General features: G+C 40.2%; 6 protein-coding genes across 7 annotated transcripts; 1 reads left to right on the top strand and 5 right to left on the bottom strand.

The window, feature by feature from the left end:
• Positions 1 to 144: 144 nt before the first annotated feature.
• Positions 145 to 3,603, bottom strand: LOC141848468 (receptor-like protein kinase FERONIA). Its single transcript, XM_074736500.1, has 2 exons — positions 3,346 to 3,603; positions 145 to 3,258 (listed from the first exon to the last, which is right to left on the bottom strand). Exon 2 carries the CDS (start codon positions 3,104 to 3,106, stop codon positions 413 to 415), a length of 2,694 nt encoding a protein of 897 aa, XP_074592601.1. The 5' UTR covers positions 3,107 to 3,258; positions 3,346 to 3,603; the 3' UTR covers positions 145 to 412.
• Positions 3,604 to 4,246: 643 nt separating this feature from the next.
• On the bottom strand, positions 4,247 to 11,751 carry LOC141848646 (uncharacterized). 2 transcript variants are annotated; one of them, XM_074736696.1, is made up of 6 exons: positions 11,475 to 11,750; positions 9,650 to 10,583; positions 8,310 to 8,405; positions 7,714 to 7,850; positions 7,219 to 7,437; positions 4,247 to 4,494 (listed from the first exon to the last, which is right to left on the bottom strand). In XM_074736696.1, the coding sequence occupies exons 1-5, from the start codon at positions 11,672 to 11,674 to the stop codon at positions 7,266 to 7,268; spliced, it is 1,539 nt and encodes a 512-aa protein (XP_074592797.1). In that variant the 5' UTR covers positions 11,675 to 11,750; the 3' UTR covers positions 4,247 to 4,494; positions 7,219 to 7,265. The 2 variants fall into 2 exon arrangements, with proteins under 2 accessions (XP_074592797.1, XP_074592798.1); XM_074736697.1 differs by lacking the exon at positions 4,247 to 4,494 and adding an exon at positions 6,467 to 6,623 and having other exon boundaries at positions 11,475 to 11,751.
• A 1,427-nt stretch (positions 11,752 to 13,178) lies between these two features.
• LOC141848247 (WRKY transcription factor 55-like) lies at positions 13,179 to 14,287 on the top strand. The gene is given in 4 exon segments (XM_074736303.1): positions 13,179 to 13,424; positions 13,426 to 13,458; positions 13,710 to 13,838; positions 13,918 to 14,287. Coding segments are annotated over 4 exon segments (777 nt in total). The 5' UTR covers position 13,179.
• A 452-nt stretch (positions 14,288 to 14,739) lies between these two features.
• On the bottom strand, positions 14,740 to 20,062 carry LOC141811616 (transcription factor RF2b-like). Its single transcript, XM_074699633.1, has 4 exons — positions 19,475 to 20,062; positions 18,832 to 18,964; positions 17,214 to 17,298; positions 14,740 to 15,256 (listed from the first exon to the last, which is right to left on the bottom strand). The coding sequence occupies exons 1-4, from the start codon at positions 20,023 to 20,025 to the stop codon at positions 14,910 to 14,912; spliced, it is 1,116 nt and encodes a 371-aa protein (XP_074555734.1). The 5' UTR covers positions 20,026 to 20,062; the 3' UTR covers positions 14,740 to 14,909.
• Positions 20,063 to 20,683: 621 nt separating this feature from the next.
• Positions 20,684 to 21,851, bottom strand: LOC141811678 (protein transport protein Sec61 subunit beta-like). Its single transcript, XM_074699708.1, has 2 exons — positions 21,776 to 21,851; positions 20,684 to 21,215 (listed from the first exon to the last, which is right to left on the bottom strand). The coding sequence occupies exon 2, from the start codon at positions 21,208 to 21,210 to the stop codon at positions 20,962 to 20,964; it is 249 nt and encodes an 82-aa protein (XP_074555809.1). The 5' UTR covers positions 21,211 to 21,215; positions 21,776 to 21,851; the 3' UTR covers positions 20,684 to 20,961.
• Positions 21,852 to 22,591: 740 nt separating this feature from the next.
• LOC141811962 (senescence associated gene 20-like) lies at positions 22,592 to 23,309 on the bottom strand. Its single transcript, XM_074700045.1, has one exon. The coding sequence runs from the start codon at positions 23,255 to 23,257 to the stop codon at positions 22,802 to 22,804; it is 456 nt and encodes a 151-aa protein (XP_074556146.1). The 5' UTR covers positions 23,258 to 23,309; the 3' UTR covers positions 22,592 to 22,801.
• Between the last annotated feature and the right edge of the window lie 340 nt (positions 23,310 to 23,649).

Below are 23,649 nucleotides of genomic sequence, written 5' to 3'. Positions count from 1 at the left end.
CTTCTTATGCCGAAAGGGAATGAAAAGCTAAAAGCCTACTCCTAATTTGGAGAAACCTGATGATCTGATAAACTGCAGAGATCAAGGGAGGTGGAGCAGGCCATTTCTTAGGAGTTTTGCGTTCAGCAGTTATTAACAGAAATCTAAAACCAAGGACCAATTCAATCTGGTTAACATAACAAAATATTCTAGTTCTACTAACAAACACACACCTCTTTATTTTGTTACACAACCATTTCAATCTAAAGAGTACACAATACAAGATACATACATTCAAGGTCCACGGGTTATTTGAAACCTCAATGTCGAATAAGATTACTATGCAAACTCGAACAAATTCAGGTAACAAAGACATTACTATCAAAGCAAAAGAAAAGAAAAGGCTAGAGTTCCACGTTGATCACCTTTGATCTCACCTTCCCTTTGGGTTCATGATCTGTGAGAACACAGCACTAGGGGTCAAGCTGTAAGAGTCGACGCTCGCTAGACTCTGCCCTTCCATACTTGTCGAAGTGGTCGATGTTGTCGTGATACTCGGTTCCATGGATGGATCATCGACGAGTTTATTTCTAATGGTCATAGGAGTTTCATCAGATATACCGGCACTGATGCTGCCACTTTCCTCAGCACTCTGCTGCAGCTGGAGGGCAAACTCAAGGTTCCAGAGAACATCCCCCATGGATGGTCGTTCTGTGCTGTTATCTAACACACACTTCTCGGCAATCTCCGCGAACTTCTTGAGGCACTGTGGTGCAATCTTGCCCATCAGGTAGGGATCAACGATGTCTTCAAGCATTCCCTTCTTCTGGCAGTGCACTGCCCACTCAGCCAAACTCACTTGTTCCTTTGGAAGTGCCGGATTAAGAGCTGGCCTCGCGCAAAGGACCTCAAACAACACGACCCCGAACGAGTAAACATCCGACTTATCGGTGAGTTGCTGCCTCCGGTAGTACTCCGGGTCAAGATATCCAAGGCTACCCTTCACGACCGTGCTGACATGGGTGTGGTCGAGCATCGGGCCAGTCTTGGAGAGACCAAAATCTGAAACCTTAGCAACCCATTTCTGATCTAGCAGGATGTTTGTGGTCTTCACATCTCTGTGGATGATGGTATACTTGGAGCCCGTATGGAGATAGTGCAGTCCCCGGGCAGCTCCGATGCAAATCTCAAGTCGTTGCCTCCAGGTGAGGGGTGGATTCTGAGTCTTGTATAGATGATCTCGCAGTGTGCCGTGCGCCATATAATCATACACAAGGATCATCTCGCAGTTCTCGTCACAATAACCAATCAAGGAGACGAGATGCCGGTGCCGGAGCTTCGACAGCATCTCAATCTCAGTTTGGAACTCATGCTCGCCTTGCCCGGACATCGGATTACCGCGCTTTATAGCAACGTTCGTCCCCCCGTCTATCTCCCCACGGTAGACGTTTCCGAATCCTCCGACGCCGAGGAGGAGGGACTCATCGAAACCTTTGGTTGCAGTCTTTATCTCCGCGAACGAGAAGTGGTGGCAGAGGTTGCCGGGGAGCGAGGAGGAGCTGCCGGTGGCATTTGTCTTGGCTGATGTCGCCGAATGAGAATTGCCATAGAGTGAGAGAGGCAGCCAGCCGGAAGGCCCGTCGCTGCTACCTCCATCCTTCCCTTTCGCCTTGCGGCGCCTGTAGAATCCCACAAGACAAAAACCAGCAATTAGAAAAACTAACCCTCCGGCGACTCCACCGGCGATGGCTGCAGCTCTGCTCTTGCGGCTCGTGGACCGACCGGAAATCCAGCTAGCATCCACCGGTGGTGGCTGAGGTCTCGGCGGCGGATTAAGTCCGGCGAGACTAGCATTGCCGTTTTCAATCTTGAAGACCTCGAGCCCATTCAAGATAGCATCATAGTACTGTGGCTTCAGTTCAGGATCTGGATGGAGAGCAACCCACATATCCATCTGCCCACTTCCTATCGGAAAGACAACGTAGTCCTTAAACACAGGCCTGCCTATCCCTTTGCTCCAGGCGATTACATCGGCGTTCTTCTGCACAGTCTGGTTGTTGACGAAGATATCGAACACTCTCTGATTCACCTTTGTCATCGGATTCTGTATCTCGCAGAAATGGAACCTCACGAGATAGTAGAAACCAGCATCGACCGAGACGATCCATGTCAAGTTGTAGTTCAGGTTGACGTTTTTATCAGGTCCCATGGATCGCGCGGTCGAGTAAACATTCAGGGGCGCTGTGTAGCTCGGCACACCGGCAGTGTAAGCAACTGTGACGTTGGGGTCGTTGGGGTAGGTCACGCCGGAAGCGGCCCCGAAGATATACTCTGTATCATCACTCCAAGTGCGATACAGGCCTGAATCCTGAGTGGTGGAGAGGAATTTGCCGCCCACATTGAACCGATACATCGTCTCCATCGCCATGTCTGGCTCTATGGAGTATGACACGGAAGATCCGCCCATGAAAAGGTTAGGAGTTCGTAAGGTGAAGATGTCCGGCATCGACACAATTTCGATGCCGTTGATGAAGGCGAAGGCATTTGGGTGGGAGCTTGATGGGGTGAAGGTGAGGTCCAGCCCGCCGGTGGAGGTGTTCACGGAGTACTCACGCGTGACGGAGTACACACGCGTGAGGCTGTCGTAGTTGAGAGAATTGACGGTCAGGAAGGCGCTGAAGTTGCTGAGAAGGGTGTGGTTGTTGCAGGTGACGTCGAAGAAGGCGTTGGACGGGGCGTGGGTGGAGTAATTGGCAGGGTAGAAGTAGAGGCGGATGAACTTGCGGCCAGGGCCGACGGGGAAGGAGTAGGTGTACTGGGAGGTGAAGATCCTGGCAGTCATGTAAGGTACCTCCGGGACCGAGGAGGCGGCTTGCTTGGAGGCCGTGAGGCCGGCGGAGTTCAGCGAAGGGGCAAACTTCGATCCAGTGTCTCCGTTCCAAAACCGGCCATCATTGTCAGTGGTCCGCCCAGAGGAGCCGCAGTTCAGGAGGATGTAATCCCTGGGGATGTACGTGGAGTTATCAGCGGCGACGAAGACCGGCGCCGGCGCCGGCGCCGCGATGAGCAAGAGGAAGGAAGCAAGGAGAAAGGCCGAGGGCCATCTGAAATGGTGATGGTTCACCATGGCAAGGAGGGACTCCGATCTAGGCAGGGAGGAACCCTAACTGCAGCAAGAAACCGGATCTTGAAGGGAAAAACTTCGAAATCTCACTCAAGTTCTCGCATTTTCGCTAACTCAAACAGCAAATCGACACGAGGAAACAGAAAACAAAAATCCTGCAAGTTTAGTCAGAAACATCGAGTTCGAACTCAAAATCGTCAAAATGAAGGCAGATCTAGCAAGGAGAGGAAGGAAAATGATACCTCCGGCGATATCCGAGAGGGCGGAGGTTTAGAAAAACGGCTCTCGCAGGATTCCTAACTCTCCAATCTCTGCGTCCTCAAAATCGTGTGAGGTTGGGCGCCATCACTCCTCTCGCTCTCATCCACCACCGACGTGGCGGTGGTAACTCTCCCTCTCCGAACGCCACCGCGTCGCGCCAGCTGTTTGCCAGAGGATCAACGGCGGGATCGCGGGGTCCGATTGGCCGATCAAGCGGCGGGCAGCCGTCGGATGGATGCGGGCAGGCTGGGCCCAGGCAACGTGGACGGCGTGAAGGTGTACGAGTCGAGTCCCCAAAGCAGCGCTTTTTGTGGAAATGGCGATGGGACATTTAAGTCGTTAGTTTAAAGTCTTCGAGAGCGCGCCATTAAAGACGCTTGCTCTTGATGGTGATTACTGTCTTTAATTATTGGCAAATTTATCTTTTTTTTAAAAAAAGTAAATTTATCTTTTTTGTTTTAAAGTATCTTTTAATTACCATTTGGAAATTATCCTACTTTTATTGAATGTTAAAGCACCTTTAACTAGCAAAATTGTTTTATTTTCAATTATCATTTAAAGTGCTTAATTAGTAGTGGGCATTATCACTTTGATAGTAAAACACAAAATATCGAGGGGCATTTTATCGTTAATAGAATTTAGAGGTATTTTAAAAATTAAATCTTAGGTGAAAAAATAATTTAAAAATAAATTTAAAGGTAAAAGGTCGTAGGAATTGACTTGGAGTCAACTAATTCTCTTTTTATCAATAGAATAAAATTTGATTTTTTTTCTAAGCTAGCTAATAATTTTTTCATGATCAAAATATTTGAAATTAATAAACCAGACCTTGACCCCCAAGTCAAAAAAAGTTAAATAACTATTTTTAAGATAAATCCATCCTACATGATAAAAGGTTAAGAGGTAAGCTCTTCAATGCTGACCTCATAGTGATTTGAAGCGATCTTTCCATATGGTAGGAAGGATTTTATTCTCTCAACAGATTATTTTCTGGAGAATTTTATCACTGTTCTTATATGACAAATACCAACTCGATTATATCGAATATTTTCACCTATGTTGATGCAGCTCTCTCTATATATGTGATAAACAGATAAATATGATCGTTGAGCTGGGAACAGTAGTATTTCCTGGCAAAATAAAACCGTAAATCAGAGAGGTAGTTTCAATCATGTAGCACAAAACAAAAAACAGAATATTGAAATTGATAGCTAAAAATGCTCAAGTTATTGTATTAAAACGGGCAAACAGAACATAACAATATACTTCAATGGTTAAAAAAAAAGACTGGGTATACCTTGATAACCTGGACAAACTGGAAAGATCAAAGGCATAATTAACAAAACCATTATTCGAGTGATGCGAATGAGAATATCAGATTAGATGCAGGTTATCAAGGTTTTTCATGAATTCTCTATTGTTCTATCTTGCAAGATTTAAAAGTTTCTAATTAAATACTTTTTGTGAATAGAATTCTCCAATGAACAACGATCAATCAGATCCAACTAATTGGATTCATTTTCCTCTTCCTCATCTTCCCCCCTGCACCTTCACTTTAGACCACTGTGTCTTTTGGAGGTAAGCTTTTTATCCCAAGCCTCAATCACTTTGTAAGGCCAATCAGATTCCAGTTTAGATGCTTTAAAAAATGTGGAGATAATAAAGTGTATAATGACATTCAGCAGAGGGTAGGCCAAATCTGTTCATATTAGTACTGTAGTAAATAGAATATCCCTATTTAACAGCTCAAGTTGTCAAATGTTTCATTAAAGTGATTGTATTAGTGCTCCATCAAGTGTTAAACCCAGTCAATCAGATGTTGACTCCGAAAAGCAAGAACATATAGATCATTGTAGGTCACAACTAATACATTTATACAACAACATAACAAATTCCAAAAAAAAATTGTATTGATAAGTATGTTGATGTTCATAATTAATCAAGTTTCTAACATCAGCTAATTTTTTCATATCCCCCTTGATACAAATATCCTAGTCCAATACTCTTACTTAATTTGTTTGTTTGACCTTGTGGTATTCATTAATTTTTTTTCTATATTCCAAAATATCATTATATGTTGCTACCCATGTTTTTCTTTTCTGTCCTCCATCCATCCATCTATATTGGATGAACGTCATTTCAACTAAAGATGATTTGATAATTAAAGTGTCCACAATTTGACATAAATGGATCATAGACGTGACCATTCTCCTTTCTTTTACTGCATCGTGCTACTTTGGAAAAAAAAAAAGAACAGCCTTTATCCATTCTTTTACCCATCCTCTCCTTTTTGCTTTACAAAATCAAGTGTCTATTTTAATCTAGATAGTATCATCTTTTCCTATCTTTAGACTTATTTACCATCTTTATAGAGGGGCAAAAATCAAAAGGACGTCCCTTTTACAACGTGAATATTTTTGAATATGTGAAGTATACGTTGTAGCAGTTACGGTTTTATAATTGTTACAACATAAATATATTTTAACATATTAAGTATGTGTTGTAGTAGTTACGATCGTAGCTACTACAACATGAATATTATTGATGCATGCTCACGCTCACCTAAGATTGAGCAATCAATACAAAATTGAACCAACCGAACTGATTAAACCGAAACCGAACAAATCAAAATTTTTTAAAACTAACCGAACCGATCAATCTTTCCAATAAAAATCGAACAAATCAAATCAATAAAACATCAATTAATTCGATTGAAAATCGAATTAACCGAATTTCAAAACCAGCACCATAGTAGTGCTGGTTTTCAAAACCAACACTACAGTGGTGCAGCACTGATTCGATTGAAAATTTTGATTTATTCGATTTAACTGAATTACAAATTTAAAAATCGAAACCGAATTAAATTATCCAACATAACTGATTTTTTTATCGAAATAACCGGCCTGAATTTTTAAATTCGATCGGTTTGGTCGGTTAATTCGATTTAACCGAACTTTTACTCACCCATATGCCCATCTAATATTCACGTTGTAACAGCTATAATTTCGTAACTACTACAACATGCTCGAGTAGTTCAGAAATTAGATGTGAGATAATAATACAAAACAATACTAGAAGACATTTAGATAATTGTCCACGTTGAGTAGTAAAGTGGGGGTGCCCTTTTAATAAAAAATCAAAATGAAACACTCCTTTGATGATTTAAAAACTAAAAGGACACGCTCTTGATTTTTGCCCTTCTTTTCTATCCTCCAGTATCCTTCCATCCATTGCCCATTCTTTTAGTAAAGTGGGTGCCCTTTTAATAAAAAATCAAAATGAACGTCATTTCAATCAAAGATGATTTGATAATTTAAGTGTCCACAATTTGGCATGAATGGATCATAGACGTAACCATTCTCCTTTCTTTTACTGCATCGTGCTGATTTGGAAAAAAGAACAGCCATTATCCATTCTTTACCCATCCTCTCCTTTTTTGCTTTACAAAATCAAGTGTCTATTTTAATCTAGATAGTATCATCTTTTCCTATTTTTGACCTATTTACCATCTTTATAAATAACAACTAAATTACACATTACTATCTAATAACTATCATGACTTAGTGTAAGTTAAATTATTATCTTAGTTCCTCCAACTTCATAAAACTGCTTTACAAAACAATTAGCTAGATAGAACATTTCTAATTACATTATAACTAATTAAATAAAATTTAATTTTTCAATAAGATATCTAACCTTATACAAACAGATTGCGTAAGTTGAACTCACTGACGTTAAACAATAGTCAAAACATGCTTGCAGGTAGATTAAATTGTAAAGACCAAGTAAAAGTTTTATAACCAATTATCTAGATTTTCTTAACATACATGATAAGAAGTGATTAGGTGGCATACCAGAACAAGAAAGGTAGATCCAAACCCCATGAAGGGGAGGAATTCCACTACTCTCTTTTATCCTCCTCATGGTCACCTGCCGACACAAATGTATGATCAATGTTCTTTCTTTCCTTCCTTTCCAGTTTGCTCAAGGGATCACCAATTCCTCTGGCACCGCTTCTAGTAAGAGGACCCTCATCATCAAAGTCATCATTTGTATCCTCTGAATATGCATATCTGCATGTAACACAACCACACAGATGTATAGCAAAGTCTATAAACAATCTAATCATATAATTAAATGAAGTTATAGCCATAAATGGAAGAATTTTACGGTAGTGATAGTTGTCAAGGCAGAACTTCAAGTAGGAATTGATATTTCAAATATAAAAGGTGCATCAAGGTTGAGAGCAGCACCATCAACTTATTCAGCACAGATTTTACTTCATATAGAAAAAAGAAAAGAATCTTCAAAAACCCTGCGACGAGCAAAGAAAAAACACCAAGGTGTACCTAGTTGGATTCTGAGATGGAGCCCACAGGATGCAGATAACTCCAAGGAGTACGAAAGAGAGAACACTCCAGAATGCAGAGACAATCCAAGCCCTTTGCCAAAGTTCACTTAACGGATCAATTGCATTAAAATACAACTGCAATGAAACATGAGTGTATTTCAGGTTAACTAGAAAGTAATAAATGGAATAAACTGCTTTTACAGGGGTGCTGAAAATCATCGCTTCATGGCTAAAATAAACACATTTGCAACAAGCACTCTGCCTATGCCGCATGTCTATCTCTTCTTGATGTTGAGAACTTTATATGATTAGCAACAGCCTAATGCTATTTTTTTTTTGCCAAAGGAAAAAAACAATTATATCTGAGGTTAGGGTTTTGGTAAGTGTTTAACCTCCTCTTACGATAGATGCTGGTCAAACTAGGTACCCCAGTAAGACGTATAAAAGGGATAGCATAACATGGATAGAGATACAAGGTTGCCTTGTGGGAACAAAGCAATGAAGCATAAATAAGTCACTTCAGCTTAAGTAATTTTATTATATATGATAATTTAACTCCTTCAATTTAATTATAATTCTATGGCTTCTTCTTACCTCATAGCCAATCCAGGCAATTGATAGAAGCACAGAAACAGCAAGAGTATTGGTAAACTTGCGATATAGTTCCAGTTTTGCTGTGTTTCTCCTAACCTGAAGCAACATGCCAATATTTAGTGCAAGCTGAAATGGTGAGAGAGAATCAGTAAATCAACAATGTAGAATAAGACACATGCCCTTTTAACTTGAATGTTGTAATAGTAATCTTTAGAGTTGCGTAATTTGATGCAAGAGCATCAAGCAATACCAGAGACCTGGTTTAGTAGCCTTGCATGAGGTGATCATGTTTCAGTTCTTTTCTTATTTAGACGCATAAATTTGGAGTCTACATTGCAAGTGCATGTAGATGTTCGTGATTGATAGGTTGCACTTCAGCTGATATCAGTTCCACTTTATTAATTCAACATAAGATGAAAAAAAACACTTGTGAGAATGATGCACAAAATAGTAAATAGGTCTAAAGGACAACTCGATCTTTTGATCCATTGATGAATTATGAAATGCCAACTTTAGAATTAAATCCTAAATGTAATATTTAAAGAGGAGGGAGTTCCCAACTTTATAGCATTTGTTCCCTGTTGCAACCTTATTTCTTCTCTTATGTTTCACTTCTCAGGAAGGGGAACTTTGGCGCAATGATAAGTTGTTGTCGTGTGACCTAGAGGTCACGGATTAGAGTCTCGAGAACAGCTTCTTGCAAAGCAAGGTAAGGTTGCGTACAATAGACTCTTTCCCGGGATCCCGCATTAACGGGAGCTTCATGCACTGGGCTGCCCATTTTTTATGTTTCACTTCTTATAAATCTTGAACAATTGCTTCTCAAAGATTGCACAAGAAGATGCTTAATCTATTATATGTGCAGATTTTTTGGAAACGTTGTTCTAAAGTTCTTCAATCAACTCCAATTACCTTCCAATGTCTAAAATGCTACATCCAGAGCTTGTGTACAAATTTTCTATTTGGTTTGTTCACTAAACTTCCAGGCTTCAACCAAGGAATTAAATGCAGAAAATAGGCAAGAGTTTTACATTAAATCAGTCAACCATCAAGTACAGTTGCACATATGTAAGCACAAAACAAAATGGCATGCCAGCTTTTATATTATAGCTCATCGTGCTTTAGAAGTATGCAAGGCAGTACTGACATACAACCTCATGCCACAAAAAACAGTCATTGTCAAAGACTACATGAACTCATTCATAGATTGCACATTCCTCTTTTACTATATGATGCAGAATATGAAATGTGATAGCTACTAGCAAAAACAAAGACGTGTGTAACGCAATCATCAAGTGAACTCAACAGCAATCTAACATGGATGTCATGGATAAAGTTACCTGAAGCTTTTCTAGAGTTTTTGATAATGATGAAAACATCCAGACAATGAAGGTTGCATCTAAAAGAGCAACAGGCAGCACCAGGAACAGTCTAGCTTTTCCAGCAAAGTCATTGATGTTTCCCAAATGCTCAACAAGTTCTAGAGCTTCCGAGGCAATGAAATATACGATCGCAAGAAGAGTAACTTTCATTGTTATGCCATTCAATGTTGGTCTGACAACACCATAGCCCATTGAAACAACAAGAAGCAGAAGGCGAGAAACAGTCTTTTTGATGGCCGTGAAAGTGACTGCCCAAATGGTTATACCCATAGGTCGAGTTCCAGTAGAATTGAAGTTTCCATACTCAAAGTACCAAAAAGACATTTCACACATGCCTAAAGCAATAACTGTTGTAATATGATAGTGAAGATGCAGTGTATGTTTCCAATGTCGCACAAATTGGATAAACCAGAAGAGACCGAGTAAAAGATATGCCAATGACATGAATCCAGAGAATGTCATCAAAGGGGCCATTTTCCCAGGAAGATAGCCGTGTGGATTTCTCCAAACAGTTCTACCTTTAATTACAGTGCCCACAAGTTGTGGATCACAAAACATAAAGTAAAGATAGTACATTCCAGTTTTCTTGATGGGAATAGCTTGTGCATTCATGGTTGCCTCTTCATCATTCCCAGCAAAGAAAGTTTGCACACGTACTGGTCCATCTGAGTTATCCTGACTTGGGCGAATGATCACTTCTCCTACTTTACAGAGATTCTGATCATGCAACTCACGCGTGCAGCATATATTGTCAGTGCCTAAGAATCTCCCATCAATCTTGTCCCTATCTTGGATTTCAACTAGTATAGCTTCTATTAATCCAGTCTTTTGCTGCATATCACCATGCTTGGATGCTGACTCTTTTGTCCGTTTGAATATTACAAGATCAAACCTGGAGGATACATTGACTAGCTATAGTGGTTTATATTTGAGAGAAATGATACCCATTTAATCATAAAAAATTACCATATATTTCTGATGAAGTATCTCTAGGCCTAAAGCCTATCTCTATTCAGGTTGTAATCAGTGTCAATCTCTAGTTTGTATATATTCTATTAAGTTTAAAGTGCACCAGGCTATCTAATTCCAATGTAAATCCTCGAGGAAAAAAACATCGAATGCCTACCTACATACGAAGAATATTATACAGAATAACAAAAGAGAAATATAAATAAGTATCCTAATAAATTCTGTCTTGAGCTATTATACGTCAGTTCTTGTCAATCTTTCTAGCAATTAGTGTGCATGCAACACTGCCCTATAATATATTGGCATACAGGTCAACAAATTGAGACGAAGTTTAAGGTACAGCTTGTTCAAGTACAAAACAAAAAACAACCACTATGCTTATTTCTCTTTCCGCTTGGTTAATGTAACTGTTTATGCAAACGAGAAAAAAAAACATCCAAGGAACACATTAAAGTAAATTAGAAATATTTGATTTTGGGTGGGTGGGTGGGTGGGTGGGTGGGGATACAAGTACAATTTTTGCATTTTTTTTACACAATGTTGCAAAAGAGCACTTTCGAGGATAGCAATTCTACTATACTCTCGTATATCAGTTTCTTCAATGCCAATGAGGGAACGGGAAGCCTAGTGTTTTTTCCAAAGTTATTGAAGTTCCTGAATTCGATCAAACAATTCAACAACAACAAATAACGACATCAAGCACGATCCAATCAAAGCTAAGCCGAGAAGAGAGCAATGTACAAAATTCGCCACCCTGGTCGGATCGGAGGCAAAAAGTACGGGATCGGAAAGAGTAGAGGGAGGGGAAGCTCACTGGACGAAGGAATTGCCGTCGGATGCCGGGGCGGTAATGTTGACCTCAGAGGACGCGTAGAGACCCTCGCTTCCGCCGTGGAAGAAGAACGAGTTGGACCGCGGGGCGAAGACGCCATTGGAGTACTCGTGGATCGAAGCCTCGCCCAGGCGGAGGAGCCCGAGGAGGAACCCTAGAAGAAACATCGCGTCCGGCGACATTGGGGACTCTGCAGGAGGCCGGAGAAGGAGACTTAATGAACGAAGGATGGCTTTGGGGGAATCGTCGTCGTCGATCGCGGAAGGATCTAGAAGAATTGTTCGGCGACGACGAATAATCGCTTAATTCATTTTTATTTCTAAAAATATTTTTATTTTTTAATACAATTATATAATTATGATTTTAATTATTATAATATAATATTAATTATAAATTAAGTTTATATTTGCTATGGGTGCTAGGACTAGCCCGCAAAGACATAAGAAGGGTTACTTGTCCGAACATGTTGGATAGACGGAGAGAGACTCAACCGTCAAATTTGACTTGACCAGTTGACTGGATCCACTCATTCTGACTCACTCAACTCGTCTAGATCCCTATTTGGCCACTCACTCAGCCACTCGTCCATTTACTCGGCCACTCGCCCGACTCGTCCCTGATCCATCTTACTTCGGACTCTGACAGTCACGGTCTGCCTAACTCCAAGTTCGGTTCCTTTGTCCTGGCCAAACCAAGTATCAAGGTGTTGAGAACAAGAGTCTCACTTTCAACTCACCAAGCACGGTAGTCACATCACCACCGCCAAGAAGTTATGGGACCTAACAATCTGTCTCACGTATCATGACTAATGATATGACTTTATTATGACAATGAGAGGACATTTTTACCATAATGATTGTGATAAGATCCTGATAAGATTTCTCTTTGACAAGATAATATTCTCCTTAATAATGAAAGGCAACTCCTCTGACAAGATCTTACTGTGCAGATCCTCCTCTGACAAGATTTCACTATGTAGATCATTTGACAATGAAAGGCAGCTCCTCTGACAAAATCTCACTGCGCATATGTTCTCTTTAATTAACGGTAAGACAAGCTGGTATGATTTTCTCTCCTCTCTGTCTATATAACCTCCTGATATTGCAAGCACAAGTACGCAATAACGCAATCCCACAATCTTCAAACAACTTAATCTTTTAAGTTGTTGCTCCTTCTTCTTCCTCAATGACTGACTTGAGCGCCAGAATGATCGAAGCCAGGGATATCCTTTGACATTCTTTTTCACTGTGTTGGTGCTTGCAGGTCCCAGAGCTCATCTTCTTCTATCTTGGTGCTGCATGATTGGTGACAGGTCTACGAGACGATCTCAACAGAAATAATATTATATTATTAATATATCAAATTCTTTAATTTAATTTAATTTAATTTTTTTTAAAGAAAATATATGGCTTCAAGTCAATAGGAAAGAAAGCAAGAATCAATAGACTTGAAAACTTAGAATTTATTCAATCCAGAGCCATAAATTGTGGAATAAGAACATTCAAGTTGTTGAAAGGGATGAAGACCTTCGAGTTAAATTAGACCGGGACGGTCTTCCCTGCGACCCGAGAATCAAAATAAACCCCTTGACTCGGACCAAGTCCTTAGTCGTCTTTCTCATCCCATTCTTTACACTATAACTAATCTCTCCAAATCCACCTCTTATATATACACTCTCGTCTCCCGTATGCCAAATCCTGTCCCAATCCCAACCGGTCGACCCGACATGGACCGGATCCTGACCCAAATCCTCGACGCCTGCGGTCTGGCCCGCGAACTAGACCGCTCCCTCCGCCTCCCCGCCGGCTCCGTCGACCCCCACTATCTCCTCGCCTCCTGCGAGGACGTCGCCGCCGCCTTCCACAAGGCCGCCGCCGCGCTCAGGGAGCGCATGCCCCAGCCCTCCGCGGCCTTGGAGGGCGGCGCTGCGCCGAGGCGGCGGCGCGTCGCCGCCGTCGAGGAAGAGGTTCGTGGAATTCGAAGTCGGAGAATAGTAATTAGTTTACCTTATTTTTAAAATGCCGTAGAATCTATTTGGATAAAAATTAATTTCTTCTCAAATTAATATTCTTAATTTAGAGGAAACTCCGCCGGAAATGAAACTGCCGCTTCGTTAAATTTCGTTGACTCGGAAGGTAACTGGTCAAAGCGTTGACCAAGCTAACGAGTCAACGAAGCGTTTTGATTAAAATTTTGGCTTGATGGATTAATTGCTAGGAAGGAGAAGACGAACACGACGATAAGAGTGCCGGCGATGGGAACCGGGAACGTGGACAACCCACCGGACGACGGCCACACGTGGCGGAAGTACGGCCAAAAGGACATCCTCAATTCGAGATTTCCTAGGTTTTTAATTTTAATTTAATATGATAATAATTTTGTTTTTTTATTTTTATAAAATAAAATAAATTTATAATTTTGACAGGAGTTATTACCGGTGCACGCACAAGAGCTTCTACGGTTGCGAGGCGAAGAAGCACGTGCAGCGGCTCGACGACGACCCCTTCACCTTCGAGGTCACCTACTACGGCATGCACACGTGTCAGACGTTCCCGGCCTCGCTCCTCCTCGCCGCCATCGACGTCCGCTCCGGCGAAGTCATGCAGCGGGCACCGGCGGCGTCGTTTCCGTCGCATCACGCGGCGATGGGGCGGGTCCATGATTGGCTGCATGGAATGGGCGCGCCGGCACAGGGCGGCGGCAGAGACGTGGAGGGTTCGGTGGCGGAGCTCGTCGACGCTATGTTCGATCCCGGCAGCAGCATGGACGTCATCTTTCCGGCGAAGATAAATTAACCGATGATGAAGGCTTTAGAGAATTCAGAGGAAGCAACGTCGATTCTTTAGTTTGTCATAACTTGCACCTTTATTTTCTTAACAAACACATTCGTTTTCAGTTTACAAATTGTTTGATTTCAAAATGTTTTCCTTAATTGACAGTTGATAATGTTGTTCTTTATTATTATTGTTATTATTTTCTTTATTTTTCCTCTCAAAAATAATAGTAATAATAATTAAATACATGAAGAAAATCCCGAAAATATAAGAAAAGAATTGGATCTCACATTAAGAAATAAATTTTAAAAAGGCAAATCATGAACCAGGCCAGATAGGCCGGTTCACTAAGCCGGCGGCCAGGCTTGCCTAGATCACTGGTTAAAAGGGGCAAATCGGGAATTTCATAAATGAGAGTAATACAGGAAACAATCCAAATGAAAGCAAATAACCAAATAAACACAGAACTATCAAAACAAAACACGATAGTATTACAAATTAGAAACATGACTTACCAAGCCAAAAAGGAGAAAAAAATGCACTCCTTTAAGAACAAAAAGAAATTGGATACAATTTCTACTAGAAAGAATAGAGTAGATAGAATACTGCACCACAACAATGATTAGTTTAAGCAACGGCCACACTAAGCCTTTTTGCTTCCATTCCGAGAATTTGAGGACCCCTCCACCTTCACAAAGGAACTCTTACTGACATCCAATTCCTGCAGCCTTCCAGTAGAATCTTGTCCTATCGAATCGGAAAGTGAGTTATGGGGGCCAGAAAAGTAGCTACTTGAGACACCAGGCTGGAACTGCTGGAATTGAGGATGGAACTGGGTAGCTTGGTGGAGTGTTTGTTGGTCGGGAAGCGCAAATGATGAATCATAAGTTACATGATGCAACCTCCCATTAGACATTTTGCTGGGGTTCGATATTTCGCCTGTCACAAACTTGAGCTGTTCGAGTTCCTGCTTCAGCACTTCATTTAGTGCTGCAAAAGAAACACAGAAGAAATCTTCTGAAATCACCAGAAACATGGGAGCCGAAATGCCTGATCTGAAACTGGTGTCTGCTAGAAAACAAGGAAGAAACCGCCATGGTGACAGAAACACAAACCTAGCAAATTCTAGTCCTGGAGCCAATGTCGATGCTCACTATTCATGAATATAGAAAATAATTGACATGGTTGAGAAATGTTGGAAGAAACAAAAAAAAAAAACAAGTGTCTGTACCCCAAGCTAGTAGGAAGGTCGACTCTAGCCAAAGAGCGATAAACTTAAGGAACTTCAATTTAGAATTCAGCATATGACTAAAAACAAACAAGAGACAAAAGACATGTATGCAGAATTCACATATCTTGCTAAGAAATGAAGAATTATGCTACAGGATTCATCAGTAATACCTTTCAGAATGACATGCAGCAGACAAGATCATTATGCTATGAAATGCAAAGGTTTTACCCTTCAACTAATTGGTTGGTGCTGGGGTACCAAAGAGGCTTTATTTTGCAAACAGCACATAAATGAGCTCTCAGGATATCTTCAATTTCCTTTATCTATCTGGTTTCTAAGATATCAAAATAAGAAACTGAAGGAACCAAGATATGATGCACGGTGGATGTATCTAAGATCTTTTTGATAAAATGGGAAAGTAAAAAACCTGCCCACATATACACAGGTATATATCAATATTTTTAATGAACATAGGACCTTGACAATAATTTCCTTTTTTTTTTTGCCAATTTGGTAAGAAGCACCTTTGGATGCCTATGATTCAAGCAGCTTTGGGCATGGTTGAGATGTTGGACCTGCTGAGGCCTGGGTTTATGATGATTTTCAGATTATTCTGTAGTGTGACAACTAACAAAAATATTTAATTCTATATCTAATATCCATAGCTACCTGGTCCATCTCTAAATCAACAAATCTCTAATCCCAGAAAGAATACATGAATAATTTGGTGGTGATCCATCCACCACTTTTCTTATTCCTAAAGCCTAATATATGCCATCGGCTTCATCAGCTATATTATAAAATTGGAAAATAGTACTTCTAAACCAAAATCCTGCAAAATCCAAGTGTGAAGCATTCTTTTTCGTGTGATGACTGTGGCTTTCTTCATTGTAAGATGTCATCACGAATGCTTTGTTTGCCCTCCAAATTCTTTTATACATTCTCTCTTTACATTAAGGTATTTTCTTAATTCCTCCATCTAAAAAATATTGTTCTCTTCTTTAAAATATTATTAAAATTTTTCATGGAATCTTTTTTTACAACGTCATTTGCTTTTATATAAATGTTCTTGTGAATTTAACCATGATAGTATTATTTCTTATGTGCAATTCCTTTTTTATTAGTTATTAGTACAACATTTAATATAGTAGTTTTGCATGACAAGCAAGGATTGAGAAAATTTTGGTGGGATGAAATGGATTACTAAAGGCATTGGTTTTTAAATTCTTATTATTGTCTGAATATTTTTAATATTGGTTTCTCTTCTAATATTGTTTTTATTGTAATGAGTAGCATGTAGTTTCACTACTTATTACCTATGTTAGTTTTACCACTTATCTCCGCTAGTCTAGACTCTAGAGTAATTTTTTAACATATATTTGCAAGTTTGCTTAACCCATATTATGCATTGATTTGTCCATACATATCAAAATGATTGTCTTAAACAAAAATCTCTTCTTAAAACATGGCCAGATCGAGAGGCATAACGCCATATATTGGCAATGTTTACAACTTAGAATGGTATATTGTACCAGGAATTAAACAAACAGTTTTCCTAAAGCAAAGTTAAGAAACAGCATTTTGGATACTGGAAATTTACTGACCCCATGGTTCAGCAAGAAAGATTTAAATCACTCTTAGTCTGTCTAAACAATAATCTCAGAGAACCAAGAAGCAAAATGACAGCCTATGAAACCAAAGGGGAACAAGTCTTACCCTCATGCATCTGAGCTTGCTGTTCCATAGCTTGTAACCGTACCTTAAGCTCTGTATTCTCTACAGACAACCCAGCTGTGTCTCTCTAGAAAGAGAAGTGTTAGAGATAATTAGTTTTCCAGTGGTCATCTTTTTTTCCAAGATAATCAATAAAGAAGGCACAAGGAGTAATAATATGTCATCCTATTGCCACAAATATGCAAGTAACACCATACGACAAGAAAAGGCATCGACCTCAACTACATGGGGTAGCATCTTGTGACACCTTCTCTTAATTATACCAAGGACAACCAAATGCCTCCCTCTGCTTGCACCTCTTTTCCTCATCTAGTCAACTAACATAACTATAACCCTTATATATCTTCTTGGAATCAAAACCTACTTTCCATTCCCCCCCCCCCCCCCCCCCCCCCCCCCCCCCCCCCCCCCCCCCCCCCCTACATTAAATTTGAAGTTTGAATTATAGATAAAATTTCAGAAACTAAAGATTTTAAGACAACTCAAACAAAAACTGAATATATAAAAATGTACTTTCAGCAATAAGTAAAGAACCGATGTGATTGTTTATAATGAATGCACATGAAATCCCCCGTAAGTAAGACTGTACAAGTTTTATACATGGAACTATTATTCAACAAGAAGGGTATATTGATAAAGATATCAATAATAGAATATTACTAACGAATGAGTAGTGAAAATGAAGAGGAGTTTTTAAAGTCTTGCATGATCGATGTGTTTTCCTTGAAGTAAAAGGAAAATTTTCTAAGACTTTCGTATGACTGATTATATATTATGACAGTCTTGGACTATTGAGAAACGATATGTAAAAAAAAGTTAAGATAGTAGAGATGAGAATGTCAAGATAATGTGTGGAATTATTAGAAAAGAAAGTAAAAGTACAAATATTTGAGAACAATTAAGTGCAATTACAGCAGATGATAAAATAAGAGATCAGAAAAAAAAAGTTGAAATGGTGTGTATAGACATGTTCATAGACGACCAACAAATTCTAAAGTTAGAAAAGCTGAATTTGTTAGAGTTGAAGGTGCAAGTGGTAAGAGACCAAAAGAATAATTGTCAATGTAATAGATCATGTTTTAATTATTTTGGATTTTACCAATGATGTTGCCTTGCATAGAGCTCAATGAAGGGATAAGATTTGTATTTGTATAGTTGACTCTAAATAGTTGGGCAAACACACTTGATGATGATAATGATCATAATCAAATAAATATCCACTAAGGAATCACTTATAATATGGATATCATAAAGTACCAAGAAAGAAGAGGAATTAAGTCACATGAATAATGTGTTGACCATACCTTGACCTCCTTAACATAATAGAAAACTACATAGGACAATGTGTGAAGAACTAGATGATTTCAACAATAATTAGACAAAGCTTTCACAGGTAATGTTCAGTTAGTTGCAGAGTATGATGATTTGAAATGAAATATGATAAACTGCACAATCCATTAGCCATGCATGAGCACATAGGGGATTCATTGTCTAACATTTTCTGTCACTTCTCATCAAACAAGTGATGAAAATAGCATTCTGGACAGTTAGTTGCTCAGATAGCTCATACAATCAGAAGAATAAATCTAAAATAACACACCTGAAACAATGCAAGCTGCGCAAAGAGAGTTGTAGCTTCAGTTTGGAGGGTTTGCACTTTTTTCTCAAGTTCAGTTATATAACGAGCCTTTCTTTCTTTTGAGCGAGCAGCAGACTGTCTATTAGCCAAAATTCTACATGCACCAATTTTTGAACCATGAGACTACCACATCATTGACAAAGTTCAAATAGAATCTAAGCATTTCATTGATAGATGCATATACTGCAAAATATTAAGCATCAATACACCAACGTGCTTATTCGGGAAGTAAAATTGAAGAACATGTAAGGAAATTCATATGTTTTCATGACTAACTCATATTATTTTCTACTCAAAAAAGAACTTGCACATTTAGAATTACCAGTAAGGTCCTAGTCAAAGTATGCCTGTGTCGTTACTCAGGTATCTAAATTGAGTTTTTGTGTGTGCTAGTATAATATTTGTTTGCTGCTTATATGTATCAGTTATCCCTGATGGAATAACAATAATAAATAATGATTGCGACATTTGCTATTCATCTCCTGCAAGTGAGTCACCGTTTTGACATGTGATATGATAAAATGAACGGAATCACATTTAGAATCAAGCACGGGATTCACATGAAGTGAAAGATGCCAACTTTCATCTAACAGAGACGAGGTACCTTTTGGCTCGTTTGGGATCGACGGCCGAAAGCTCCGCAAGTTGCTCAGAGGTCATGGCCTTCTTCGCCTCTATCACGTCCCCGAACTCTCCTTCACCCCTCAGATGCGCGGACGACATCATCGACGAGCCGTCCATAGAGACGCTATGTCGATGCTTGCGCCTTTCCGATGCCAATCCAGCGGGATTTCCGATCTTCCTGTCCCCGGAGCTCTCCGCAGACCAAGCTCCGCAATTAGGACCAGCCTCTGCGACGGATCCGCTCTCCTCGACCTTGCATTCCATCGGTTCGACGTCCATAAACGTACAGAAGAGGTCATCTTCAGAGCCCACCTCATCGGCAGCCCCCGCCGCGAGGTAATCCCCCGGGACGAGGTCGAGATCATCCGGAATGCGGAATGCGAACTCGGATCTGGCCCGCCGGTGGTGGGAGCCGGGAGTGGGGTCGGGACCGGTGAACATGGGGGCCGGCGGCGCGGCCGGCGGCGAGAATGGAGGGAAATTGGGGTTTGATTGGGGCGGCTGCGGCGGATCTGGCGGCCTCCATTGCATCTCGAGTCGTCGCCTCCCTTGCCTTTTGCCGCGGAGAATGGACGAGAGAGAGAGAGTGACAGCAAGTAGAAACTATCCGTGGAAGGGATCTGGCGGCCATGTTACTATTTATGTATTCCTCTCGAACAAATATTATATTAAATATATATATTTGTCAAAATGATTCGAAAGTTTTTACTATTTTTAATCCTAATTATTAAAAAAACTTTTTTATTTTCATTATCATATAAAGACATTTCAATTTAAAAATATTAAAATAAAACTTCATCGCATTTTTTTATCTTAAAAAAACTAGTATAATTAATTCACTTTGTCAAAATTATTATATAAATATTATATATTAAATTTTTCCCCCCAATTTTATTTAAATTTAATTAAAATCATTCTAACTTATCAAATTCATTTCAATATATAACAATTTTAGTCAAATTCTCTTTTGTGTCTTTGATGATGTTACAATTTTAGTCAAATTCTCTTTTGTGTCTTTGATGATGTTAATTATGCTTTTTGCATTTCCTTGGAGGAAACATTTAGGCACTTGAGTAGCATTCATTAGCAAGTTTGCCTGTGAAATTGATCAACCCTAAACCCTTTTGAGTCCAAATTAAGAAGATCTTAGATCAAACTAATCGAGTAGAAATATCATGTGAACAGATTGTGTGGAACTGCTAAGAGTGACAGATTCCACTTTTTATTGAAGAAGAACAAGATTCCAAGACATAATGTTCATCCACATGATCTTTTATGACAAAAGTAGAAATATCGAAAGGAAGTAGTAGGGGGCTTCAACTCATCATGATCTTTCATGACAAATCTTTTTGGTTAGCTCATAGACACTATCGATATCTCATATTGCTTAGCTAAATTGCCGCCATGACTCGACACCAAACAAAATAGTCCAACTCTGATCGACAAAAGTAAACCTTTGAAGCTCCTCTAATGGCGAGCTAAGTAAAGCTTACCGAAGACATGGAGGAGAGCAACAACCGCAATGAATCCGATACTCATGAAGAGAACCGTATTGGGTGACATTTTGGCCCCTGTAGCATCGTCAGTGTAGAACTGGAGCATTGTGCTGGCGCCTCCGCCGGCTGCTGCACCAGCCGCACCGCCTGGCCTCCTCCGGCGCAAGCTAGCAGCTGCCGCAGCGCTGCCTCTAGGCGGTGCTCCGCCATTGGCAACCATTTCGACTGTAAATGAAACACAAAACACACAAAATTGCTTCGGTTAGCGCATTGGAATTTGGATGGTGCCGAAGAGAACAACACAAGATAGAATCAGAGATGCCTTAGTCTTGATCCGACAACAATGACAAGCCAAACTCTCAACCTATCAACTGGGCAAACAAGTCGCTTGATATACTCTCTTTTGTATGATCTGTCCTTAACAGAAGCAAAGAATAAAATTTAACTAGATCTTCGATGATCAGATGTTATATTACATCATCAACAACAACAAAGTTATCATCAAATTCACAGATCGAACAAAGCCTATCTCCAAATGATCCAGTTCCCAGATTTCTCACTATTTTCACTTTTCTGTAAGGAGCGCATACTGAACAAGGATTACAGATCTGAGGAATCAATATACAAATCTCGCTTTTCCTCGAGCAAAAAATCGACCAAATCAAACAAGGAAGAGAATGCAATCCATCAAAAGACCGATCGAAAAAGGATACAAACGAGAATTCACGGAGAAAAAGGGGATCTACGATCGAAAATCGACCACCAGATATGCATATGAATCGTACCTCTTAGCGTTCGAGGATCGAAGAAACTAGGGCTACCGAGTGCGACGTCGCCGAGGGAGAAGCCGATCTGATAGGCGTTTTCATCGTTCACGAGTGTAACGTTTTGCCTTTATTTAGTTACAGCTTGTTGTAGCAGTTTCTGCCGTTACATTTTGGTTTGTAGCATTCGGGCCCTAAACAGGCCGGGCCCGTACACTCACAGAAAAATAATAAATAATTTTTTATTTTTTCAGATATATATATATATATATATATATATATATATATTTATTTATTTTTTTCTCATAAAGAACAAAAACTCTTTAACAAACCTCACAATCTCAATCATTTCGATCCATCTCTTTCCAATGGTACAATTTTGTATAACATTTCACGTGCTATTTGGTGCCTTGTTAGGGCATGAATATTTGTGGTCTATGATCTGGTACGCCTATCAAATTAGATTCGATGCCAATTATTTGATGTACGTCATCCAATAATATTTTTTAAAATAACAAATATTTGATGGCCACTAGATTTTAATAGACTTTATAAATATTATATTATATATTTTTATAAGATACATGTAAATTTAGATGTAATAATTTATTTATTTTTTTACTAAATTTGCAAATGTACATGCAATATTTTCATGATGTTGCCGTAAATGATTGCCTCACTAATGACTTATTGAACGCTCTCAAAGATACGGTGTGGTATGCAAGGGGTTGGACAACTTACTCGAACAATGAAGGTTTGAAATTTACTTTTCTTATGTAAAAAGTGGAATCTGCCATCTTAGCGGCTCCACACGATAGATCTCATGACTATATGTGAGGAGGTAAATCGAGAAACTACAGTTGATGAGGGTTTGAAACCTACACTCGAACTACTAGTGACACAGAGATGCCACGTCAAGAGTCATTATATTTTTCTGATTTACAATTATTTGACCCATAAGATCTAGATACTTATTGAACGGTCCGATTTTGGGTTCGGCCCAATATGATAAACTTATTGGGGCCCACCCAATAAGCTAACGGATCGTCAAATTGCGAGGACGAGGCCGGGGAGGGAGCGGCCGCCGAAGTGGGCCCGTGCCTGGCTCTGCCACACGGCGGCGGAGCCCGCCCCGGCGTCCGGCGGAGACGCCAGCGCCTGCACCGTCACGGCGGTGTTGAAGTACTCCCGGAAACGGGTGATCCGTCCTGTGGCGGCGTCGTCGACGGCCCAGACGTGGACCCAGTAGGCGTGCTTGCCCTCCCACCCCTCCGCCACCACCCACCGGCCGACCTCAGCCACCCGCCGCGGCCGGAACCGGAAGTCGCGCGCGCCGCCGGACTCCCCCGTCAGCGTCCGCCGCATGTACTGGCACCGCCGCGGCCCGTGGAACCACCACTCGACGTCCTCCGCCAGCAGCGCCGCCACTGCCGCCGTGTCGCCCCGCGACAACGCCTCGTACAGAGACTCCACCACCTCCTTCGCTGCCTTCGACGACGCCATCGCCGTCGGTCGATAGATAGCCTCTTGATTTGGGCTTATTCGCAGAGTGAATCTGGCGATCGACGCATGGAGTGGAGCTGATTTGGCTAAATTTATAGTGTGCTTTTGTGAAGGGAGGAAGGAATACGGGATGTGAGAATATAAAAAAATAAAGGGCTTTTTTGCGTTTTTCCTTGACCAGCGCACAAACTCTTTTCTCATTCAAAATAAAATTACAAATAAATAAATATTATATCATTTACTTGATATATTTTTTAAAAAAATGAATTTCAAAGTTATTACAGGTCAATTTTTTATTTCAATTTTTATTTTTAAATCAATAAATGACTCCTAATATTCAGACAAAGACATCACTTGCAGCTGTCAAGCAAGTTAAGTTGATAAGGCTTCCA

This window comes from Curcuma longa, chromosome 17 (assembly GCF_044706935.1).
Source record: "Curcuma longa cultivar G26 ecotype Majalengka, Jawa Barat chromosome 17, ITB_CL_G26_1.1, whole genome shotgun sequence".
Classification (NCBI taxonomy): domain Eukaryota; kingdom Viridiplantae; phylum Streptophyta; class Magnoliopsida; order Zingiberales; family Zingiberaceae; genus Curcuma; species Curcuma longa.
Note: the sequence above shows the minus strand (reverse complement) of the source record. Positions and strands in the feature narration are given on the sequence as shown.